The sequence below is a fragment of the Fringilla coelebs genome, assembly GCF_963513975.1.
Source record: "Fringilla coelebs genome assembly, chromosome: Z".
NCBI lineage: Eukaryota > Metazoa > Chordata > Aves > Passeriformes > Fringillidae > Fringilla > Fringilla coelebs.
In genome coordinates, this window is record NC_140031.1 from 24,517,412 (window position 1) to 24,543,251 (window position 25,840).

At 36.4% G+C, this 25,840-nt stretch overlaps 1 protein-coding gene across 1 annotated transcript in view; it reads right to left on the reverse strand.

Moving 5' to 3' along the window:
* SV2C (synaptic vesicle glycoprotein 2C) overlaps positions 1 to 25,840 on the reverse strand; it is a gene marked incomplete at both ends in the record, with an annotated part of 75,151 nt that continues 49,311 nt past the window's right edge. Inside the window, 9 exons of the mRNA XM_084224963.1 lie at positions 1 to 184; positions 9,761 to 9,920; positions 11,089 to 11,292; positions 12,560 to 12,693; positions 15,365 to 15,529; positions 15,880 to 15,968; positions 17,496 to 17,606; positions 21,641 to 21,730; positions 21,886 to 22,019. Of these exons, the coding sequence (XP_084081089.1) occupies positions 1 to 184; positions 9,761 to 9,920; positions 11,089 to 11,292; positions 12,560 to 12,693; positions 15,365 to 15,529; positions 15,880 to 15,968; positions 17,496 to 17,606; positions 21,641 to 21,730; positions 21,886 to 22,019 (1,271 nt within the window). The remainder of the gene's footprint in view (positions 185 to 9,760; positions 9,921 to 11,088; positions 11,293 to 12,559; positions 12,694 to 15,364; positions 15,530 to 15,879; positions 15,969 to 17,495; positions 17,607 to 21,640; positions 21,731 to 21,885; positions 22,020 to 25,840) is intronic.

Below are 25,840 nucleotides of genomic sequence, written 5' to 3' on the forward strand. Positions count from 1 at the left end.
TTACATCAACACCTGGGTTCTTGTATCAGGAAGCCGAAGTCCTACCAGACCTCCACATACTAGAACAGTAGAAGCAAGGAGAATAGGGATTGCTTTGGTGATACCAACAAGGGAACCAAATATTAGGTTTCCAAGTACAGCTGCAGCTTTGCACAGAGCATTCAGAAAGCCAAAGCCTGTTGCCCTAGAAGAGAAAACAGAAGAAATTAAAATACAGGTGAAAGAGTAACACCTTTGAGACATATCCTCAGTGCAAATAAATCAGTACAGTCCAAATATCTTTAAGAAAATTTATGCCAATAAGGATTCTGTGCTCATATTCTGTGTTCTTATTTAAAATGAGAAGTTAAAGCTCAGCTGCTACAGTATTTCATTGAGGCAATTCATTTTTCTGCCTTGGGGATCAAAATGTGAAATGAACAGGTGAGTTTGCACCTCTATAGTTGAACATGGAACTTGCAAATGGAAATTCAGTGAGACTTAAATGGCTATATTCGGAGAGCAGACATGTCAAGTAGCTCCCTAAGGAGAACTGCTTCACCATCTGTGTGATGATTATTAATCAGAATTAAAGGATGATCATCTTAGGGTACTGAATTAAAATTGAGTTTCTTACAGGTGGTACACATGTCGAAACAATGCTTTTTTAAAGGCTAATGAGACTTCCAATATTAAAATGAATGTTCATCTCTTAGAGGTAAAGAAGGTAGGGTATATAAAAATCTGTTGGCTGAAAGAGATATCTGAGAAACTTTGGACATAAGGAAAAGGAAATAGATTGCCAAGAGAAAGTATGACACCAGTAATTCAGGTGGAGTCTTGCATTACAGCGATGTGATTTTAGTAATCTGAGGTATTTTTATTATTTTGTAATTCTTGCATATATGTATTAAGCAAACTGCCATAATTTAAAATGTGTTTTGACATTACTGTTTGATTCATTGTTGCAGAAATAAGCTTGCCCTACCAAAAGTTTCCTGACAAAGATATCCATATAATGGTAGAAGCTGCAACATTTCTCAGCTCACTTAGAAATTCAAGAAGATAGCTGTTCTAATTTTCAGAACAAAATATTTCTTGCTTGTACTGCAGTTAAAAGCCCTAGTCTAAGCAACAGGAATTAAGAGAAATGGTAGTGATCTAAGTGCTTTAAAAGGCTCTGCTTATTCTACTGAAGTGCCTGTGAGAGAATGGAGGAACTATTATGCTCAGATGTAGACTGAAATCCTGGGAAGTTTGAAAAGCTTCTACTGGAGCTACTAATGAGGAGCCAAGAGAATCAACTTGAAGTAAGAACACTTGACCCCCACTGAGAGCAAGGATACAGTGTCTCAATACTCTTTGCAGAACAGATTTTTGATTTTGAAAACTGCAAACAATTATATCAAAGCATGAGAGTCCTCTGTCTGAAGTAACTGGTTGACCTGGCCACAGCCCAGAGTGTCAGGGTTCACCTCCTCTGCTCTTTGGCAAATCTGTATCTCGGTAGTGTAGGTTAGATGAGTTAGGCCTTCTGGTGTCTTGCTTCCAAGCTGTATGCTTGGGGAGTGGTAAAAGCTTCAGTCTGGGAGAGGTGACCAGGATATAGGGGCTTTCAGCACTGCACGTGCCCTGTCCAGGACACTGTGCTTCAGAATAACACCAGTCCTGGAACATTTGAGGACCCTTCATCAAAAGAATGATGACTAGCTCTAGATCCTTCCTAAAATATTGTGGTTTGCTCCAAGAAACATAATACTAGTTAACCCACAAAGTTATCTCTACTATCTGAACAACATTCAGATTGTGCCATTTTGAAATAATGGTGCCTTTCCTTTTGAATTCTTAAATAATTCGAAAGAATGTCTGCAGAACAGAATTAAGACATGTAACATATTAACTAATGCGCCTTCAAATAGTTTTTCTTCCATTACATTAAATATTTATTTTCCATTGGTGCAGACCAAAGTCAGTTCCCGTATATAAAATGTTATAAAAGCAAATTCAGAAGAGTTGATAGTGTTCTAGTGTCAGCTAGTGTATTATATGTCTTTTCTGAATCTGGGACAAAACACAAATTACTTTTTTTTTGACTGGGTGATTATATATTTATGTATTATTAGTTTGGCAATATGTCTCTTGCACCCCCTAGCAGTATTTCAATCTCTTTGAAATGTCTGATATTTAGCAAAGAAATTACTGTTTTGTCTGAAGCAAGCACAATTCCTCTTTGTGTAAAGCATGTCATCCATCCAGACAGTGCATGACACTAAGTATTGGCAGTATCTAAAGAAAAAGACACAGGTCATTTCTACAGCAGAGTAGAAACTATCCAAAAATTCTGTGGGAAAAAAACAAGTAGAAGAGACCTAGATATGTCTCTTACATGTTCTTAGTCCTTATTTACTTGTTATATATATATATTCGATTGAACCTGCAGTACTTTTACAAAATACATAGTGCTAAGGAAACCTAGACCTGCACATCCTGGACATAGTAATTTTGAATATGACAGGTTGTGCCCTCCGATGGCCAGGACCCCTGAGGGCTGCCAGAGAGCACATTGCTGAGAGCAGCAGATGAGGAAACATGGGGAAGTGTCGTGTTTGGAAATCTCTGACAGAAACATTTGCAGCAGCTCCTTGAAAATACCTTTTTCAGAGGAGAAATGAGCGAGTTAAAACATGCCCATTCTAAGGACGACCTTTAGAGGAATGTGTCTGGAGGAGGAGCATGAGATACACTTAAGGAGGCAGAGAAGAGCCATCCTACTGGGGTGAATTTCCAAAGCCTGAGGGAAAACAAGCAAATGTCCAGCATGGAAACATTTGTGCTCCAGGGGCAAATAAACCTCAAAATATCTGGAGGAATATGACCCAGGATGGCGTGTAGCTACTGAGAGGGAAGGACCCCCAGACTGACGGATCTTGTAGGGTTCACAAACCAGAGTGGGTAAGGTTGAAAGGGGCCACAGTGAGTCCACTGCTCCAACCTCAAAGCTCAAACAGGGTCATTTTAGACCAGCAGGTCTGTCCCAGCCTGTACTGGTTGTTTTTCCTGAGGTGCAGGACCCTGCATTTGCCTTTGTTGCATTTCAGATGGCTCTTCTCCAGCCTGTCAAGGTCTTTCTGAAGAGCTGCACAAAGCATGCAGGTAGGCAGGAGATTCTTGAGGAAAGGGCTTTGTTAAAACAGACAAGCAGGTGGAAAGAGGTTGAAGATAACACAGCTGGACTGGAAAACCAAGTTTATGTGATAGGACAAAAAGAGATTGCAGCTATTCTGAAGAACTCAAGGGAAGAAGGAAAGGAAAAGAGTCAGAATGATTCTAATGTCAGCCTCATTTATGGACAGAAAGTACTTCTAAAGTTATGGTGGTGACTGTTTGTGATCAGAGTCTGCACATAAATATGATTTTCTTGGTTGTCAATGCTGATGTAAAATCAAACTTAACTCCAAATAACAGTAACAGAAAAGAAAAACCCATAGAGAAACTAGACGCCTAGTCATCAACAGCCTCAGTATATTCAGAGATACCAGAACTCCCCAAAGAATACACAGATCCAGCTAAAACAAATTCGGATAGATACAGGCAGGAAATTTTTGGAAAAACAATAGCACGAAACATATGGGGATGTTTTACTTATGTTTAGTGCTGTTTTATACTACCTTATAAAGAAAGGTAAGCTGTTTCACAGATGTTAGCTGCTTATATCAACTAGTTATGACAGCGGTCTGAATACAATTTTCTGAGCAATTTGAACCATTTCTTTTCATGTTCTGATTTCTACAGATGCCACTGTTCTTTAGATCTATTATTGATTATATACCCAGCATTAGTATATCAGGTTCTAAAGTAATTTTGTAATACATACAATACCTCTTCTGTCTGAATAAAATAAAGGTAATTTTTTTGCACCTAAAAACCAATTCTGTTCGTAAAATGGACTTAGAGAATTTTGCTGATTATAAGGGGTTTTTAGTAGTCTAATCCCATTAGTATTATCAAAATATAAACAAATAAAAGTAAGAAAAAGTAAGCTTTTTTTATTGTCCTTAGCTGTCCTGATAATTAAAAAATGAACAACCCAGAAGAAGTTGAATCTTTTAATCTTTAAGCAGATTTCAGTCATGTCCTTTTGCCTAAAATAAGCATGTAATTGGCATGAACAATAAGATTTTAACAGGCTTAAGTAAATTGTTGTTATGACCTGTACCTGAAAAGCATTGTCACTGGTTAATCTCATACCTTCATACCCTTCAATTTTAACACTGTGTTTGAATGTGTTTGTACTTACAGTCAGAATAAGGTGTCAAACCATTATGGAGCTCTAGGGGTAGCAAATTCAGACTGCTTGCTTTGTTTAAACATCCTTCTTAGAACAGTGTTTGTGATTAAAACTCTTTAAAATCTGTATTAATTCATGTTTTTATAATTAATTCTCCTAAATCCAGGGAAATAAAAATAGCCAGGAAACAAATATGCTGCAAATCACACGTGTATGACTATGGTCTCTTGCAGCATTAGCACAGTAGTCTCTGTTACAATATTTGAGGAAAGTGCAAGAGTGTCAGCAAATGATTAAAGTTATGTGATGTATCACCTTAGCATGATGAACAAATTAAGTGAAAAATTCCAAGGGAATAGTACCATTTATATATATCTCTGTTTTCTTTGTGTTGATCAGTTATTGGACAAACATTTGCGCAAAAATGTCATGTTGACTTAATGGGTAATCCTTATTACTGGTCAAGGGAGACCAGTCATAAGAAACAAGAATCCTTTGTCCAGCTAGAGAGTTCACTCAAGTCTTTCAGGTGCATCAATAAGAAAATGCTGGTTAATGAATTTAGGATTGTCTAAAAAAAAAAAAACCAGATATGTCTTTTACAAAAACATCAGCATGAAGAGAAATCTGGATGTTACTGAAAAGGAATTTTTCCCTATTTATTTTACTTCTGCTGCTGAGAAACCTGTGACAAAGAAAAACGCTTAGCTTCCTTTCATCCAAGGTCCACATAAAAATGGCAAGAGTCCAAACAGTTAAAAATAGAGGGATTATCCAAGTCTTTAGATTAAAAGAGCTTGTTTCCTGATTGCCACATATGTTCCTTCTTAGACCAGGTGCTTGTATTCCTACATAAAATACTTCAGATCCACTTTTCCACTGCTGATAAAATATCTAAAAACTTCATTGTCCTATGCCAGAGTGCTACTAAATGTATAGCACAAATATTTGTTGTATCTCTTGCCAGAGCAATTTACAAGAACAGCAAGTTACAACAAAATATTGTTAGAATTGATAATATGTAAAGCATTAAAACAGAGTATCCAAATGTTCTATGGACAATTTTCTATGCCCAGATATTTTTATATTCTCTTAAAAAATTAGTATAGAAATATATAGCATGTAGTTCATGGCTTCATCAATTATAGTGCTTAGTGTGCAAGTAAAACTATGGAATTTGCCTTCCTTCCTTGGACTACTCCAAAAGGCATAGGTGTGGCAGGTCATGCCTTAAGAACTTTAAAATTTTAGCAAAATGCAGTTGAACTATATCCACAGAATGAGAGTAGAAAATAGCTGTCAGGAAATCTACTGTAAGTCAATTATTGCTATTATTACTCAAATGAATATAAAGTTTCTCTTCTGACATCCACACCAATACACACTCGGAGATAAGATAAGAATAATATTTATTGTTCTTGGTATAGATCCTAAGGGCTCAAGAAAAAGTGAAAAAATTAAAAATCATGAACTGAAGATAGACTTATTTCTTAATTATGGCCAAACCCTTACGAACTTTTTTCAGAGGCATTAAAAAAAGGCACAACAGGATTACTTAATTTTATTGATCATCTTGAATTCTAAGTATTCCTGGACAAGATTCAAACCCAGATCTATGGCAGCCATAGAAAAATGATGAATTGTTGGTTATCTGATGCAATCTGATTTATTCTCTATGTGAGAGATGATCTATTTCTATTTCACTTTCTATTTAGGTTTTAGTTATTTGTTGTATCATCTCCCCAATGAGAATCTTGGCTTATAATGCTGGTGCTTCCCAAGTTCACAAGAAGATACTTACCATTTATGTGAAAGTAAAAATTGCTTTTTAAAGTAATAAAAATGTCCTAAAGTTCCTTCTTCAGAGAACTTAAGCTTTCTTCCATCCATATTTATCTTACAGGCAGAGCTGAGGAACTGTGCAGTGTTACTGCGGGCCCCTTGGGCGCACACATTACAACGCAAGCTGTAATTACCTCATCACACAATATTCTTTTTCCGCATCACTCTGCCAATGCAGAGAAGCAAGAGGGCTTGAGGGTAAAATATAGATGTAGTGAAGAAAACCTAGTTTCCCTCATCTGCTAGAGAAGTTGGAAGATGCACTGTGAATAAGATTGGGAACTGCAACATGAGAAAACAGTTTCATGGTTAAGGGAGTGGAGTGCTGTCAGAGGAAAGGATAAAATCCCTACTCCTGTCGCAGAATTTGGTGTGATGCAAGCAAGTCCCATGAAGCTAACAAAATGGTCTTTAAGCATGCATTTCATACTTTCTAGGTGCTCAGCTTAGCACCTTCAGGTTTATGTTGCTACAGTGCTAGGCACCTATGGCTGTATTGAAGTTACACTTTCAGCCCATTCCTCCTTCTAAAATGCTCAGTGACTAGAATTTTTGGTGTCACACACTCCAGCCTACAGATTTCCTCTCCTGATGGATAGCAGAGTCCGTTAAGAATATAAGGTAAAGGACAAGAGAAGAGACAAGAGAAAATACAATTTCTCTATATTCTTGACTTGTGTTAATTTAATTGCTTGTTGGAAATCACTAGCTAGCTTATATCTAGCTATCATGAGTGTCTTTTAAAATTTGTGTATTGAAAAGTCTAAAAAATGGTAGAATATTAACAAAATATTATTAATCACTTCATATATATCATCTAGAAGACAGAAACCCGCTTACTACCCACATTAGTAACATTATTTTCCATTTGAACATTACTTCATCATCTACCTGAGAACCATTTGAAATCTATACATCCTCTAATTTATATTACAGTAGTTGTACAAACCAGCTGAGGTTTTATGAAGAACGTGAAAGCAAAACCTAACCTAAAATAGCATAAGATTTGGCAGTACTCATCAAGAAAGTAGGACAAACTATGTAGTTACCTCAATTTCAGAGATCAGTAAACTAAAATGTAAATATATCGACGAGTGTGAGTTAATACAGAATCCAAATCTGTCAAGATTTTGAAGCATGATGAAGAATAAACTGAAACTGTGTGCCCTGTATCACACAGACTGCACATTGCCCAACTGTTCACCACACTCCTACCTGGCTAAAAGCCAGTGTGATCCCTAAATACCTAGAGTATGATTTATGAAACACCTTCCGTATTATACTGCACGACACCAGCAAAGCCCCTGCAGTTCAGCGACTGTCTGGTCTCCAAGAGCAGGAAAAGGAGGGGCTACCCCATCCAGCCCCTTGTGCATGGTAGCATGAACTGGCCTCTTTACACCCATCCATCTTTGAGCCCAACCTCCAGCTGCCCTTTGCTGCGCAGTTGTGGCCATTCCACTGATAGGCTGTGAGAAAATAGGCAAACACTGACAGAGTGAGCAAGGATTTTGTGCTTAGATTCCCTTTACAGGAGAATCTGGAAGCCAGTTTTAGGACCAGATTCACTCTGGAATTTGTTTTGCTTTTGCTTCATAGCAAAAGAGAACATCATCTTGAGTTCATGCAAAAACAGATCAGGAAGTTCATGTTCCACATATGCTGAGAAAGGCTGTTCAGCCCCACAGTTACTTGCAGAATCTCCCAGCAATTCCCAGCAAACTGTGGCAAGCTGTGCCTGGTTATGGAGATTACCGGAGTCTGAGAAGGAAACCCAGCACTATGAGATGTGAGCAATGCTGGTTGCTAAACTGCAGCTACTCTGGATTTAAAAAAAAATTATCAGACAAAAATTCCTATAAGCAAGTTATTTGAGTCCCTGAAGGTATTAATTTTCAAAAAGTTCTACAAAACAAATTGGTTTTTTACTCCTAACCAAGCCGGCAAAAAGCAATCATGGTTCCATCACTCTCAGAATTTCTGGGAAAAAGTCTCATCAAAAGCATGTCAACAGTATCTTTCCAGGCACAGATATATTCTTGCACCAGCCTTTTTGTACTGATAATTCAAGGGGACAAGTATTTTCTCTGATTTGTTGTAAAAAAGAACTCAGCTCCAATTAAGTTTCTGTTTCCGGACAGTTATTCCTGCATACGAAAGATTTTTAAATAGAGAAAAGATGAGTAAGAAATTGCTATATTCCCAAAGCTAGTAGAAACTATGAAAAACAACCATTTGTAGATACTACTACAGATGTCTTAACATCTGTATAGATATATAAATATAAATATCAGCTACATTCTTTTTATCACTCCTAGTAATGATTTTTTTCCCATTAACAGCAATGACTTTTCCAATTATTTTACTTTACTTCATTTTAGGAAAACATATGTGACTGCTACATTCAGGAATACCCAAAAGTTGGTCATTTCTACAGGATATTTATTAGAATTATATCATAGCATTTGGACGGTGGAAGAATTCTTGCCAGAAGAGCAATTTCCTGAGGTGTATTAAAAATACTAGCACTTAATATTAAAGCTCAGTTCTTGGGATTCATAAATAGACTGATATCGTTGCCTGATATAATTGCAGGTGTGGACATAAATTGCTTTTCTAAAAAAACGCATAATTTTAAAATGACAATGAAAGGAAAACAGGGAAGCCAGTCTACACTTTTCTAAAGCTCTTCATGAACAACGTTAAAGACAGGGTAACTCCTTTCCAAAAAACTAAACTTGCCAGTAAGGCATCATTCATTTATAAACTTGAAATATTTTTCACTGCATTTCAAATACCCAGTGAATGACATAATAATTAGTACTGCAACAGGAGAAAGGACACAATGTCCTTTTTTAGGAATCTGGGAAATTTTACCTAAATATTTTTAGGGATTTGAGAGGGGAGAAGTATTCAAGTCATTTCAAGATAGCACAGCTTTTATGTTTTTGCGCTCCCCATACAACAGAATATGACTCAACAGTTCTTTCTTTGGTCCATTAAGTGGTATAAGATCAGGATTAAAAAGTGCCCTGTATCCAAAAAACCCCAACCCATGTAATCTAGCAGCAATGCAGGACTTGAAAATTGTCCTGAGATTTGAAAATTGTCCTGAGATTTCCTGCAAGAGCCCTGAAGAGTCAAGAGCAGTGCCCAAGATAATTTTTACCCACTTAATGTAGGCTCCTAGTGGCCCTGCACACAAATTCATGGCAGACTGATTCGCAGCACAGGGTGGTTCAGACAGTGATTTTTATCAGGATTCCCACCATTTCACAAATGTAGCTCTATTTCTGGTTTGGACCAACTCCTGCCCTTATATACAGTTAAACTACAGGAAACTCAAAGATAATGCATTATTGTTTTCAGAAATACTAGCTGTGTTTTAAATGAGAGTAGTTGTTAGACCTTCTGCTTTCAAATGAAACTACATTTATGGTATTTTCCTGATTAGGAGATATTTGATGCAAAATACATACTAAGCTGCTCAAAACCCCTCATTGTTTCCCTTTGCTTTTCATAGGACAAATGATTAATCTGGCCCTCTCAAAACAACACTAACTCTATAAGGCCCATACCAAATCATTTGGATTTGCCATTTCTGCTGGTGCAGAGTTTCAGTGAGTTCAGGGGAGGTGTAACTGCACATACCTTCTGTCTGTAGGATACAGCTCCACAGTAATGACATCTAGAGAGTTCCATGCTGAGATGGTGAGGCCATTGTAGAGGCACAGCATACCTATCATCATGGACTCGCTGGTCCCAAACCACAGGAAAAAACAGCTGATGCCAGAAAGAACCATGGAACCACCTAGGTACAAGGGAGGTGAAACAAACATGTAGTGGGGTTGTATTTAAAGAATAATCTTTGTTTTGTCTAATATTTCTATGTACACAGTGTAGCTAAATAAGTGACAGAAATACTTGAGTTAAAAACCGAAGAGACCTCCTCTACTAGTAAGGCCAGACAGAAAGACAAACGTTGAAGAAAGGAGAAAAAGATATGACTTATCACATATCAAAATGTATCACAAAGTATCAAGTTGGAAGCCTCTTTAAATTCCCAAAGCAAGATGCCTGAGCAAAACTACCCCCATTATTCTTTGTTCATCATCTTTTGCAATTACACGAAATGTGTTCATACATTGTAATAAAAAAGCTGTATTTATTTTAATGCATTTATATAGATATATTGTCCTAGAAAATAATGACAATGAACTACTCTTGTATTGCACTAATACAACAGTGTTAGTGCAATGCAACAGTATTTGTAACATCCAGCGTTACAAACAATACAACAGTACTTCAAATCACCCAGTGCAAAACAATATTGCACTAAGTAGTTTATTTAGTTGTTGTTTTGCACTGGGTGATTTGAAATTTGCACTGAGTAGTCCTTACATTGCACAAAATACTTTATATTATGCCATATCTTTTGCTTTTATCCACGTAAGACCATGTGGGCCAGGGTCCATAGCTAGCCAGAGTGGACTCAAACAACAGCCTGAGGGACGCAGATCTTACAAACTACCACATAGTTATTTAAGTAAATTGATAACAGATTTCTCATTGTAGACAATCCACAGGAGATACCTTTCAGCTGTGTTCCTATGAAAAATAGATAACAGACAAAGAACAGCTGATACTTTCCAGGAGCTACTCCACTAGCTGAGGGTCACCTGTGCACACCTTTCTTTCCTTTCAGCTGGAACAGAGATAAACCAATGGCCATCAGTCTCCAAAATCTCATTCTAAATGCCTAGGTTATGGTCTTGTAATATCTGTGGAAGAGCAAGTAAAGGTGGCTACAGATCCCTTTTGTCCCCAGAGCTTTAAAACTGGGGGCTTTTAAAAACAGTATTTATGATGCCACATGAATGACATATCTGCAGAAAGAATGTTTTAATTTCTCTAGCCAAATTCCTTGAAAAGAGGACATGTTGCTTTTGACATTCCCTGTACCAAAGTGAAGCCCCTACCTAGCATCGTTAGCCGTCCTATTCTATCCATCAGGAGAGCAGACACAATATTTCCTGGTAACACTGCCAAAGTTCCCAGGAAATTAACAAAGTAGATCCAGTAGGCACTGTAGTCATCATCAAAAGAAATCTGACATCCTGTCCTGACGTGAAAAAATGTGCAATTTATCAGTTCACTGTCAACGAATTTATACTGCTCGAGATCTGCGGAAAGAAGAAAAAGAATAATTTCAGCTAACAGCCAACTCCATGTGCAACTTTTGATTAAAAACATTTCAAATTCAAGCAAATTTAATGACAACTTGGAGCTTTCACAGCTTTGCAAAAAGGGCATTAGTTACTGCTGGTAATTTTGATACTTTTTATCTTACTAGAAAAATTGGCAAAGCTCTTGAAAAGGACCAACTAAAGCCTGGAATTAGGAAGTTATATTACTGCATTTTACCCTGGCGTAACTGTATTTGATTAAGGCCTTTCAGCACCAGCTGATGTTGCATAAAATGCACTAGGTATCTGCAAGTTTCTACAGCTCAATCTTTCTCAGTATCAGGTCTACTATTTCCTGATGAGACTGTCAATTTTGGTCAGTTTGGTTTGACTTCCTTTAAGTGAAATATTCCTGTGGAATTCAGTTTAAACTGATTTTCGTTTCTGAGGCGGCCTCATGGTCTTCAGCTTGTCCATAGATGAGTTGCTCTATGTAGTTAATTCTTCTGCCGATACCATTCCAGAGAGCTATCCCTGTATTCCATTTATTTTCCCATTCCTTTTGTCATCCTTATAAACCTGAACCAAGGATACCTTCCTTCCAGATTAAGGTCATTGCTTGCTCTGAAACCTAGGTCTGTTACTGTTATGACTGCTGTAGTTACAGGAAAGTGGGAAGCAGGGCTCCATTGCTTAGTTGGCCATGGTCTCTTTCAGTTATGTTTTATTAAACTGGAGAAAAAGGAAGTCTTCTATTTAAACACATGAAAATATGGATTCATATTTTTGTCACAATACTTAGGACATTGGGAATGAATATAGACTAGGTAATTTGAATCCTACACTCAGACTCCCCTGCCACAGCAAGCTCAGTGGACAAAGTATTTCACCAGTCCCTTTTGGATTAAACAAAAATGCAGTAGTTAAAGCTACCAGTAAAGCGGTAAATGAATTTTCTTCTCTCCAGGCTGATTCTCTTTAGACATGGTTGAAATCAAAGATGAAAAAGAAATCACTTACTATGTAAATGAAATAAATAATTCATTTTCTGAGTCAGTACTAGGCCTGCAGTATCTCTTGTGCAGTCAGACCCATTCACTTCTCTGTTGTAACAAGTTAGCTGCTTTTTATAAATTCTTATTCCTATTATTATTATTATTATACAGGAGGACTTCTTGTATGTCTTATTAGAAAATCCAGAAATTATAAATGTGAGATGAAAACATGCAGCTGACCAATGGGCATTTGAGGCTTTTTCTCATACCTGTGTTGTAGAAGGTGGTATTCACGAAAGTACAGTTCCTGAAGTACGTGTTCAGTGAAGTAATGTCTTCAAAAACACAGTTCTTAAAAAGTGAATCTTCAAAGGTTACTGATTTAAACTTCATCATAATAAACCTGCCCAATACATAGAGCTGCTGTCAATTTATCTTCATAGTTGAAATAGCAACAGATGCAGCTATTTAGATCTAAAAAATCTGAACCCTGGTAACAATGGTTCCTTTGATGCATTTTGCAGATGTGATTAATGATTAACTCATTCTAGAATACTATTTCTCAGAAGAAAAATTAGTAACACAAATACCTTCACATAGTTAGTGGCCCAAACTGGTAATATAATTTATTTGATAATATTTCTGTTGTTACTTGACCTTAATCATCAATCAAAACCAATGTCATGAAATTCATGAGACAGCCTTGTAAAATCACAATTGCTAATAATATGACGTTACACTTGGAAACAGGGAGATCACGCTTCAGAAATTCAGTCCCTGGGAATAAACAAACACTTGCTAATACCAGCAAGGTGAAAATAAAGAATTTTTTAAAGAATCTTGATTTGTCAGAGGAACGCACCGGTTACTGGGTTAGGCTCAAATGCAAAACATACTGGTGTTAAAAATTTGTTTTCACAAATGTCTATAACATAAATAAAAAGTTACATTGCCAGTTACGTATGTTCTTGTTAATTCTGTGCCTATGGAGGCAATTGTAATTATTATTACTATGTAAATAAAATATCAACCACTTGGTGGCAGCTTTTTTTATTTATGAATATCCTGATTCTCATTCCTACTGGCTCTCATTTAACACCTAGATTTTATCAAGATAAAAATAGAAAAATCAGTGACAAATGATATTACATACAGGAACTTTCTACCCCAATGCCGCTAGACTAAAACAATGCTTTTTTGAGTAAGACTTTTTTAGTAGAATTCCACCAAATGACATGATTATGCTAACATCAGCAACCATAACAAATATGTGGAATGGAATAATTATTTTTGTGATGTCTTTTATTTCACATGAAGTTGTGGAAAAAAGGGCAGTTTTTTCTTCTAAACACAGACCCAACCATATTCTAATCAAACCTAGTGTCACTAGCTAAGGATTATTCTTATAAAAAGAGTTATAGTAGGAATAGGAACACAAAAAATGCTATCAAAGGAGCAGGAATTAAATTCTCTCACAAATAAATTTGTTGGAACCACATCTTTATGAGAAAGGAGAGAAAAAGCTTGTAGTATTTATCACAGTAAGTGACTTACTAACTAATGAGTTCTCTTTTTGTATTGGTCAGAAGAATATTGTTTTCAGCCCATTAATTTTAGTTACTATATCATTTCTCATTTGTGACAGACTGATTAAAATCAGTCTGGAGTTACTCATTATCATTTTTCATACAGCACTTTCCATTCTAAAATGTAGACTAGTTCCAGAGGAGAACAAAGAAAATAGTGACTAGATTAGTCAGTTAAAACAAAAATGACAGACTACATGTTCTACATTCTTCTGATGCACTTTTTACCTTTGTACAGGAAGTATGTGACTCCATTAAAATTGGTGTCACGATGATTTGAATTAAAACCCAACAGGAAAGCAATGTATTGAAAAGTCAGGTATTGATGGATCTTCTCATTAAGAAAGAACATGAAGGGAACAGTGAGATTGAGGGTGAGTAGGGTATTAAAACATTTATGAAGCAAGGATATGACATAGGTTCATATCTCCTGGAAAATGTTTTGTGAATCCCAAATAACCATCAGAGGAATATTAAATTTGCACATTTGAAAGAGTAAATTACTGATTTAGCATAAATTAATGTTAGATTTAGTGTTTTACCAGAATATTCAGTTTAAATTGATGCAACCTCAGTTACTGACAGTTCTTTGATTTTAGGAAAACATCTACATTCTGGAAAGGAGTGGGACTTGGAAGCTATGGCTAGGTTGAAAATTAAATAACAGCTATTATTTTCTTCAATATATAAAGTTTTAACTATGTCAAAACTCAAGCACTGTTACTAATACTAAATCATCACAAAATCAATTTTATTCACTTACATATAGATTTTCGTATGGAAATAATAATTACTTATTATCATGACTTCCAGCAGACCATTCACATGGTTGGTGTGTACATTTCTTAATAGAAACCAGACACCTAAACCAGCTGTGTTTAATTTTCCCCTGAGTTATCTAGTTATTTGTGAAGTCCAGATATAGTCTTAATATATTTGCCTTTGGCTGAAAAAATCACGAAAGCCATTGCCATAGTGGTGTTTCCCATTTCAGAGCTGTTCAGGCTATTCATTGGTCTACGGTAACGTTTAGCTTTCATTTTTCTGTGATAAGATCCTAACCTCCCAATGTTCAGTCTGTTCACAGAAGTGTCTTTCATTAAAAAAAAAAAAAAAAAAAAGCAGCAACAGAGATGAAAGTACATCTTTGCCCAGCCCCCTACAATATACTGCATATGTTGGATCTGAAAACCTTTGAATCCCACTGTGAAAGGAAGTAAAATTGACGCAGGCTTTTTGGTCTGTTTTGCAGGAAGATGAGGAAGCTGGGTTTGCATGGTGGATCCTCACACAGGAACCACAAGGGCATGCACATTTCTTCCCATGGTCATGAGTCATAAGAAATTAAGAACAGAAATAAATAATCACTAAAAGGTAACAAAACCATTTATCATTACCTTATGAAAAAAAAAATGGGTTATTAAGATGAGCTCTAAAACATGCATCTGTTTATTCCAACTAAGCCAAGATATTAGGAAACCTCTAGACCTGTCATTGATGTATTCTCCATTGCTGTGAATCTGATTTTCCAGTGTGAAGTTGAAGACGAAATGTGAGACCTCCTCATTGCGGAAATGTTTCACTCGGGACGCATACTCGTCTGACTGCAGATGTTTAATGACATCAGGAAACCAGACAGATAAGCCGTAGTAGCTGTGGAAAAACAGAAAAACTTCAGGCACCAATTTCACTCATTCAGAAATCTGCATGAGGTGTGAATGAGCAGCTCCCTTGGACACTTATGTGATTGAGTGTTGCTCCCTCAGAATAAAATCCTCCATAATATAGAATTGTTGAAAGATGCTGACACCAGAAGATGTCAGTTTTTCAAAGAAGGTATTCCTGATGAGTCAGGTTTGCAACCAACAGACTAACTGGCAAGCGTAGCATTTTGTGGAAAGATCCTGAATAAAACAGATTATTATAGTGTCAGAAATTTACATGCAGATGATTTTTCTGTCTGTCAGGACTATAAAAAATGGTTTAATCTGAACCACTCTTACCCAAAAGACAGGGTGAACCACACAGCTGTGAGTTTGATCGTATTATCCTTCACTGGGTAGTTGAAGCATCTCATAAATGTCAACCAAATCTGTAAATCATTACAAAACACATTTATTTACATATCTGCACTTATTTTGAACAGTTTTCTTAAAGGCTAGAAGATATTTTATTCTTATTTGCTTGCTTCTTCAGGGCATGAGAGAGATCAAATCAGCTCTCTGGCCACATTTCTTTTTATGCTGCCCAGGATGTGATTTGCTTTCTCAGCTGCAAGAAGATATTGTAGTCTCGTATCTTTTTTTTTTTTTTGTAAACAGTGTGGACTGTGTACAAAAATCCAACCCTCTGATCACCTCAAACTTTCTTCATCTCCAGACAGCTTCATTTTACTCTCCCAAATAAACCAGGGATTGTCTCAGTAATGTTTTTTTCCTCACTTCCCAGTATTAGACAAACTATATTCCATAATTAGACAGGGATACAATCACAGTTTGATATATTGTAACCTACTATGGCTAGAAATTGATGCCTGCACTATATGAGAAAAATGTGGGATTACAACAGGGTCAGAGACAGTATAGTGGCACTGACTGAGAATGGTGTTCTCATCTCCCTCTCTTTGGGAGAGGAGAGGAGAGGAGAGGAGAGGAGAGGAGAGGAGAGGAGAGGAGAGGAGAGGAGAGGAGAGGAGAGGAGAGGAGAGGAGAGGAGAGGAGAGGAGAGGAGAGGAGAGGAGAGGAGAGGAGAGGAGAGGAGAGGAGAGGAGAGGAGAGGAGAGGAGAGGAGAGGAGAGGAGAGGAGAGGAGAGGAGAGGAGAGGAGAGGAGAGGAGAGGAGAGGAGAGGAGAGGAGAGGAGAGGAGAGGAGAGGAGAGGAGAGGAGAGGAGAGGAGAGGAGAGGAGAGGAGAGGAGAGGAGAGGAGAGGAGAGGAGAGGAGAGGAAACTACAGATTTTTTAATAGCTGTGGAAAGACAGGTTTGAACTTTTAAAAGATTAATTAACGAGGACTGTTTCAATTTTTGTTGCAAGTCTCAAAGATACTGTGAAATTTTGGTTTTACAAAAAAATCAACAAAAGGATAAGAAGCACAGTCCCAGCAAGCTTCCTTTAAAATCTGAAATAGCCCTAAAATATTTTTCTGGTAAAACACTTGACGTACCTAAAAAATACATGCAGATACAATGCCTTATAAGGGCATTAATGAATTAACTTATTAATTAATTTATAATTTTTAACTAATGTGGCAGCCTCATGTTCCTCCTGATAATTTTTCATTTCCTCATGTGTCACCTCCTTCCATACCTATATATTGATCCACTTTCTCAGTACATAGTTATTTTGTGCTGTTTATGAATATCACCATGTAATTATTAGCCATCACTTCTGTGAGGACCAATGCAGGATTTTCCTCCTCTGAAGCTGGGATAAAGCTCTATGATTCACCTGCATTTTTTCTGGGTCAGGAAACCGAAGCCTTACAGTGGTTCCTGATTCCCTCAGTTGCATGGAAAATGTATCATCTCAGGTATCAACAGTGGGAGCTCAGCAAATCCATCTAATTACTGAAAGTTAATTAAAAAGGTAATTTCAGAATGAACAGAGATGTTGTTACTTACACCATACAGCTCTGTGCGGATTCTTACAAAACACCTCCTGTACCAAGTTCCAGTGTCGCTCTCAATTTCTATGAGCTCATCTATCTGTTTAGGTGTTTTGATTCTGGTAACCTAGAAATAAAAATAGAGCAAAAATGTTTGTAGCTTTTAGAATCATGAACTGTCTACAGAGGAGTATTGGTGGGGATTATTACACCCCATCTACTAAAAACCAGCCAATACTCAACCTGTGTCTACGCTAGACATGTTTTAGATTTATAAGGGAATATTAACAAATTGTAATGTCAAAGTCTTTATGGATGTAACAGTTTCAGAAAAATACATTCAAGACATGCAGGAAATACATTTCCTCTGGCTACAATAAGTTGTTGCTGTCATATTCTTCTAGAGAGTTGTTGCATATGCCCCTGATGCGTCAAAGGGTAAAACATTTATTTCATCCACCAGTTAACCATGCCCAGAATTTGCCTTCAGATTGTTTCTGACATGCTGTCACAACATTTTTGGAAGTCATTTGATTAAAAACACACCAATGAAAACAGAAGTATTCAAAATGTTATTAATTAGCAGTTGGACAACCTTTTATTATTTTGTTATTTTTTCTAGTGTTAAACAGTGAACTTAATGAAGAGAGAAGAAATTAAGCAAAAATTATGTGGAACCATGCATATTATTGCTGTTATGAGCCATCATCTACTTACCTAAAGTGAAATGAGGTAAACAGACATCAGGGAAAAATACTGAACCAGTGATGGAGAATGTAATGCATCCTACAGTGCTAATTTTTACTTTTACTCTCTTGTGTAGCAGAACTGGGATGGGGTTCTGGTACACAAGAGAGTAAAAGTAAAAATTAAGAAAAAAAAAGAAACTAAGGAAAAAGAAGAATTAAAGAAAAAAGAAAATTAAATTATATTAATTAAATAAAGAAAAATTAAATGGCAGAACCACAGTCTTTCCAGACACAGGACTGACAAACATATAGTACTATATGGTTTTTGGTTTGGTTTCTGCTCTGGTCCCAGCTTCATGATGATATCACAAAAGGCAGTGTATTCATCCACAATTTATTTTAAAAGAAGATGAGTAGAGAACAGAAAGAAAATAAATAAAATAGGGAAAGGGACTGACACAGAAGGAAGGAGAGAGCAAGACACTGCATGTTTGGTGTTTGGCTGCAGTCTCTGAAGTTAGACATAGCTTCTGTTTCTTCTTAACAGAATGGGGACAATCCCTACCCCACCTCCAATGTATCACAGTGGATTACAGGACCTCAGGGAACAGCAATATTGATGATAAAGGTCAAGTTTTGAGCCCACTGCTTTTACAGAGGTATGCTGTTTGAGATGCAACAGCAGCCTCATCCCATGAACAAGAACACAGAAAAGCCCCCTGAGCAGTTTGAGGTATAACTGCCCTCATTTCTGAAGTACTACAGCTCCCTGTTTTGCCATATGTATCCCTGGACCACTGTATGTGGCTGGGGACAAAAGTTCCCTGGCCTTGGTGGTTCTTTAGCATATGAAAAGTCCTATTGAGTCAGGATAATAGTCCATCTGGAACATGCAAATTCAGCATGTCAGTGTATGAAGAATGAAAAAACACCCGAACCCAGAAAAGAAAACCTATTTTAATGAAAACTATGCTTCTGTTTGAAAGCAATGGTTAGAAATATGAAATGTTTTAAATTTTTAAAAATCAAGACTTGCTGCAAAGATAAATATTTGCAGGAAAAGGAATTAATACATGGTAATTGAGGAGTAGAGAAAATTTTTATTTTAAGGATGCAAACCTTTTTTTTTTAAATTAAATATTTAAACCAAGAGATTTAATGAGTAGGTATTTTAAAAACACAGGAAGATAATGAAGCATGTACATAAACCTCTAACTTTGGCAGTTCCACGATTGAAAATACTATCAATTTTTTGGTGTCTGTTAGTGTTAGTGCTTTCAGGACAAATTCTTCATGGTATGAAGACCCACCGTCTAAATTAATTCAGGAACCAGAATATTTCATTTTGGATTAACTCTAAACCCAACTACTTGTCAATTGATGCCATCTCTTTCGAAAAGCTTGAAGATAATCCCCTCAATAATATGAGTAACAAGAATAAATGTAACTTGTGGGAAAAAATATTTAATCAATATAATACAGGAAAATGCATAAAAGAAAATGACACTAAAAATACAGGTGCAATGGAGAAAAAGTTACATTGTCTGTAGAGTCAGAAAACATACTATCAAAGTGTGTCTGATGTAACTAACAACACTAAGTGGAGGAAAATAGTAAAGCATAAGTCATAAAATGGCATTGGATAAGCAAATGAGGAGTATAGAAAGTTTAGGAGAAGTATGTGAATAAATTATTGTGTCAAAATGTCTCAATATTGAGGACTAACAGAAAAAAAAATTAAAGGATATGTCAAACAAATTATGCATAAGTTCTTTGCTTTCTCGGTTTTATGAGATGAAGTGCTGATGTTGTACAAATAGAAGAGAATGATACATTTTCTAATCATTTTAATGCAAGCTAAAAATAGGGACTTCTATATATGTCTAACCTTGACACACAGAGCAGTATTTCTAGTCTCAACTTGATATATGGAGTAGAACTTTCCTAATGCTTAAGGCAGAAAGGGAAAAATTAATGGCTGACCAATTTACAAAAGTGACTGTAGATAAAGTGTCTGAGTGTCACATTTTAGCAACCATAGAGACAAAGGCTTGTTAGATCTCAAGAGCTGGAAACAACAAGCATGGCTTTGTTTTGTTCTTGACAGCTTCTTTGGGACATGATTACAATTACGTAAAAGTGACGTGAGAGGTTTATCCTTCCGCCCACATTTTCTCCTAGCATATTTCTGTCTTCGTCCTTGTGCTTACACCAATAATAAAGGGGGACAGGCACTATGGCTGACTGTGGAACCAGTTGATGAACATCAATAGTATCAAAAGAAAAAACCCCTGGAGTCACCAGGAGCAGGCATATTCTGTCTGAAAGCTGCTCAGATCAGCAAGAGCCAATTGAGAAATTACACCATAGCTGTACGGTGTTAAGCAAATCCCTTTACTCATAAATTAAATCAGAAAATAAAATATTAGATTAGGTGGGATTAGGGGTAGGTCACCAGTGTACCAGTAAATGTGGATTAAAATGGTAAATGTGCTAACCAGCTTTCTTCCAAGTTAAATATAGGAATTCTTGAGCTTCTTTGTGGAAAGGTTTAAATGGAAGAAATGGAAGCTACATTCAAGGCAGCAAACTGCAAATCTCAGTGGAATATAAGTTATGTGGTCAGATGGTCATTCCCCAAGACTGCCTGCAAATGCAGAACCTTTAAGAGGATTTCTTAATTGAGTTACATGTGCGTTAAAATAAGAAGAAAGCTTCTGGAAGAGGAAAAACATCCCACACATGGCTCTGAGGAGCAGAGTGCACATGCTGCTGCAGAACTGCACAAACTGGAGATGCCAACTGGATTTCAAAGCAAGAAAGTGCTGTTTGATACTTCCCTGTATCTTGAAGACAAGATTGTTTTGTACAGTCTTCATAAATAACAAAGATGCCATAAAAAATTCCATTTTTGAATTGGCAATTTCTCCTCCAATAGAAACAACCCATCAATACTTTAAACAGGGTTTTATAATTAAGCCTCAACAAAATGAATTTGAGCCTCCCAGACATTTTGAGAATATTAAATGTTTGAAATCACTAGTTCATAGAAACGAAGATGTAGTTTTTAAAATAATTTATTTACTTGATAAGAATGGGAAAAAATTCCAAATCCTAAAGACACAACAGCTATCTAATTTGGACTATGTGCCTACTGTTATTACTAAGGGTCAAAACTTAAGGAATAAAACACAGGTAGAATCTATTAACTAGCTTGGTTCACCAGATAAAATTATCATGCTGTGGCTTCATACACCCATGAATATCCTGGCCGAAGGCTGATTTCTTAGCAGACATTGTTTACATAACAATTTCAGTAGGAATTCACAATACTTTTTATTTAGGTATTTAGAGTGCCAAAAATTGGCTTAGCCATTTAAGGAATTAATATTGATTGCTTAAGCCATCCAGATCTCACCAGTCAGGAGGCTTGCTGATGTGATAGGTGATTAGCTTTAAAAGCAATACTCACAGTGAAGACTTTCTCGGGCTGACCACGAGCACGCATGTTTGTGTCATGAATTTGCTTGAGTATCATCCAAGCTTCATCATGTTTTCCAACCTAAATATTAGAACAAAACATTAAAGTGCAACATACGTGCAAATTGAGTTACTACCTATAGTCCCTGAATGATCTAAATGCCTGTTTGGTAGAAGTCATGATATAAAACAGAAATAATTTTCACTGGAATCTAGAAACCGTTTGGGAAGTTATACCTCCAGCAGGAACCGTGGGCTTTCCGGCATAAAGGTGAGGGCAACCACAGAGGAGACACAAGGCAGTGCACAGACAATCACAAATACTCGCCAGCTGTGGAACTGGTAGGCAGAGCCCATGCTGAAACTCCATCCTGTGGAAGCAGAAATTCACAAAATGTAGACAAATAAGGAGTATTATATGTGTTATCCTATATATGTTGCTTCTTGGACATGCAAAATGATACCTATATTTAAATGAAACCTGACTGATACATTTCCACAAATACTGGTCATCTAAAAAGTAGTTTTACACTTTGACTTTTAGCCTCTTGCATGTGACTAGTCATACTGGAAAGCAGCTGTATTATGGATGAAAGACTTTCTTGTGCAGAGATGAAGAAGCTTCTTTCAATTATCTTAGCAAAATCTCTATTAAGGCAGTTATGTGAACCAAACAGGAACATCATCACCATGCATAGGAATATATATAATTTTCCATGGGCAATGGAAGTGGAGAGACTTAAAAATCTACACACAAATTATATATTTTATGGAATATTGCATAGCTTTCCTTAACATTAAGTTTTTCTACAAAATTGATTTTGATACTCTTAATAAGAATCACCCATGTGAAACTGGAGGACTGGTAGTTCAGCTTTTTAATAAAATATCTGGTTGGTTGGCATATTAAGACTGGACTATTGAAATGTTATAATTATAAGAAAACTAAAAATTTATCTTAAGAATGAGAAAAATATTATTTGGGTAACAACCTGGCCTTTTATTCCAGCACAGCAGGAATTTTCAAGTAAAATTTTCAAGGGTAACTTATTAAAAGATGAGTGGAAGATAAGAATAATGGTGAAGGACAGAAGAGGTTACTGGAAGAAAATGAAATCTTAGGTACTGAAAGAACTGATGCAGTGGATTAATCTGTTATTTGCTATCTGATTTTTCTAGGCAAAAGACATAGTTGAATCCATCTGGATGTCAGTAAACAACTGGTAGGACATAGTACCAAATGGCCTATTAAATATTCTCCAAAGGAGATATTTATGTGAGAAATGTAAAGTGTGTTTTGGAGTGTAAAGATTCTATGCTGTAGATCATAAACACATTACTGGGAAAAATTTTCTTTCTCCTATTAATGTACTTACATATTACCACATGAAAAATACTGTCAACCCAACCCATGATTTATTTTTCTTCTTTATCAATGGTTTGGTGAAACATCTTGATGAGCAGATATGGGAATGTGTGTTTTTCTTTTCTCCTACAAACTTCCTATGTTTCTGAAATTATATCAGTTTTCTCTGCAGCCATTTAGCACTGCCACCTTTATCTCAGGGAGAAAGGGATAAATTCTGTAGGAGTATTGAGCACGATCATGAAATCCCATGTCATTTTTTTCAAGTAAGGCTTCATATGGACATAGTTTACTGCTTAAAATATCCTTCCAACTGAACAAGGATGTCTAAAAAGTAATGTTAAATTTTATTCCAAAATAAAACTTGGAATTAAAATTAACAAACAACATTGTAAACAAAACAAAAACAAAGACATGAAAGTGTATTAGAATTCACTCTTTATTTATTTTTGGAAAATGTTAACACTTGATCTTTTGGAATTTCAAGACTTAAATAATGTGGGTTTATTTTACATCTAAATTGTGAAGAGAAGGAAGTAAAGAGAGGTTTACAGTGTGTTAATGAAGCAATCAGAGACCACACCTGTGTTTCACATATTTTGTACGCATTTTATTCTAATAATTAGAATCATATTCTTAATTATGTAATTTAAAGTATAGCACAAAATCACCTAATGCAGAATTACTTGGTGAAGTTATTTTTTGGTCTGATCCGTGAGTTGATCTGAATCTCTGGGCAGCTGTGCAATTGCTAGTGCTGCAGGAAAGGCAGCACAGGATGGGGGATTCTTTCTTTCTGAACGTTCAGTATCAGCCAAGGTACTGGATTTTGTTGTTACTAGAAACTGTTCCAGAAATACAAAAAGCCACTGGAATAGTTAGGCAATCTGCCTTTCACAGCTCCAGTTTATGTTTTATGAGATTGAGCTGTACAAAGGGCAGCTCTGCAGTAAATGAAATCAACCTGGCTTTATACCTGTTATAAAGCAACAGCAACATCTTGTGCTCTGTAGCCAGTCCTGGAAAATGCTCTTGGTAATTTATTTTTAGTTGTCATTTATTAATATAAGTGAACCGTACTACACTTAATTAAAAGCAATAAATGTGCTGTTCATTCTGCTGTCATTGTGACAACCTACAAAACATCTTTTTTACTTCTCAAAATACCCAAGGGGCATGTCAAGTGAAATGTTCATTATAGTTTTTATTGCTTTTGTTCCATCTTTTTCACTATGTACTGTATTAGCTGCTGCAATTTATCTTGTGATTTAATGTATCTGCGGAATTAATGATAAAGAGGAATGTCATTATTATAAAATACAATTTGTAGAAAAAAGCTGGAGCTGCACAGAGCTTTCTGGAGGTTTTTCCTCCCATCTATTCCAGCACCAGCACTAGATCAGCAAAACAAACATGTATTTCAAATGCACAGCAAGTTTGGATTTATTTTTATATTTAACACATCCTTTTCCCCCAGGTCATGAGCTAATCTGGATAATGGAGCCATTAGAGCAGCTCTGAATTTAGCTCACAAAGTGGCTTTCATTCCCTTTGTACGCAAGTCTTGGAAGTAAATGAAATTGTGTTCTTGGCTGTAAGTCAATCTCCTTCTCCCCTGATTCATGGCAAAATAGCAAAGGCACAGCAGCACTACACGGCTGCATTCAGCGCCCTGCTCAAAACTGGAGCCGACCTTCACCCTTGCTCCCTGGCTGTGCTGCACTCCAGAGTCATTTATCTTGAGAATGGGGGCAACTCACAATGTTTTATGAATTGCAAAACATTTGTCCCAAATAGAGCAACCCAAAACCTTTGATGGCTGAATCTGAAGCTGCTGCAGGAACCTTTGTGCTAAATACCACCCTCCTGCTTTCCTGGCTGCTGGAAAAGGCCAAGTGAATCACAGACATGGCAATTACTGATTACAGAAACACAGGAGCACACAGTGGAGCAAAATCAAAATGTACAAGATGCTAATTTGTATCCAATCACCAATTTATGAGTTGAGCACAATGTCAACAAAATCTTGTCTCACAGAACCACATACACAGAACTGCATCAGCCCCATAATATTAATGTATCAAAAACATATTATAAAATTCTTGTTCCAAAGGAGAGAAAAGAGAATTTGTCGTAGACTTTCTGAATATATACAGAGGGAAACCTGTCCACATTGAGATGAATTTTATGAATGTATAACACTTGATAAAAAGTAATTATATTCAAGCACAAGGATCCTCTCCTACAGTAGACATGATACTAGAGAGCAGGTTTATGGGGATGATTTGCTTAACTTTCCGCAGTAAGGTTTGCAAGGAACATCACAGATCTCTACAAACTCATGTATGTTACACTAAATTGCAAAGTGGGCAGTGAAAAATATGGGTGCCCACAGGCTCTGTATAAATACTGGCTGGCAAGAAGACAGTTTATATACACCAGAGGAATAAAGTTGTGAACACATTTCTATGACACTAAAATTAGCAAATAAAATCCAATCAAATATTGTGATTTTATGGCATGGTTAGTTAAACACTGAGTATTTTGACAATTTTTGTTCAGTATGAATAGGTGGAACTAGTTTCATGGCAGTGTCATAAATTGCGAAATCCTGATTTTTCATAGATTTCTGTCTTTTAGTGGATTAAAGGAGGGAGCAGATGCAGAATTATACTTAAAAATTACAGATGGGGGAGAAAGAGAACCAATGAACTTACATTAATTCATAGACTTCACAGATTCTTCCAAAGAATAATTTATATTATTTTACAGCTTTTCTTATCTCTGTTTTACCACACAACCTTTGGTCAGAAGTCAGCTTTCTAG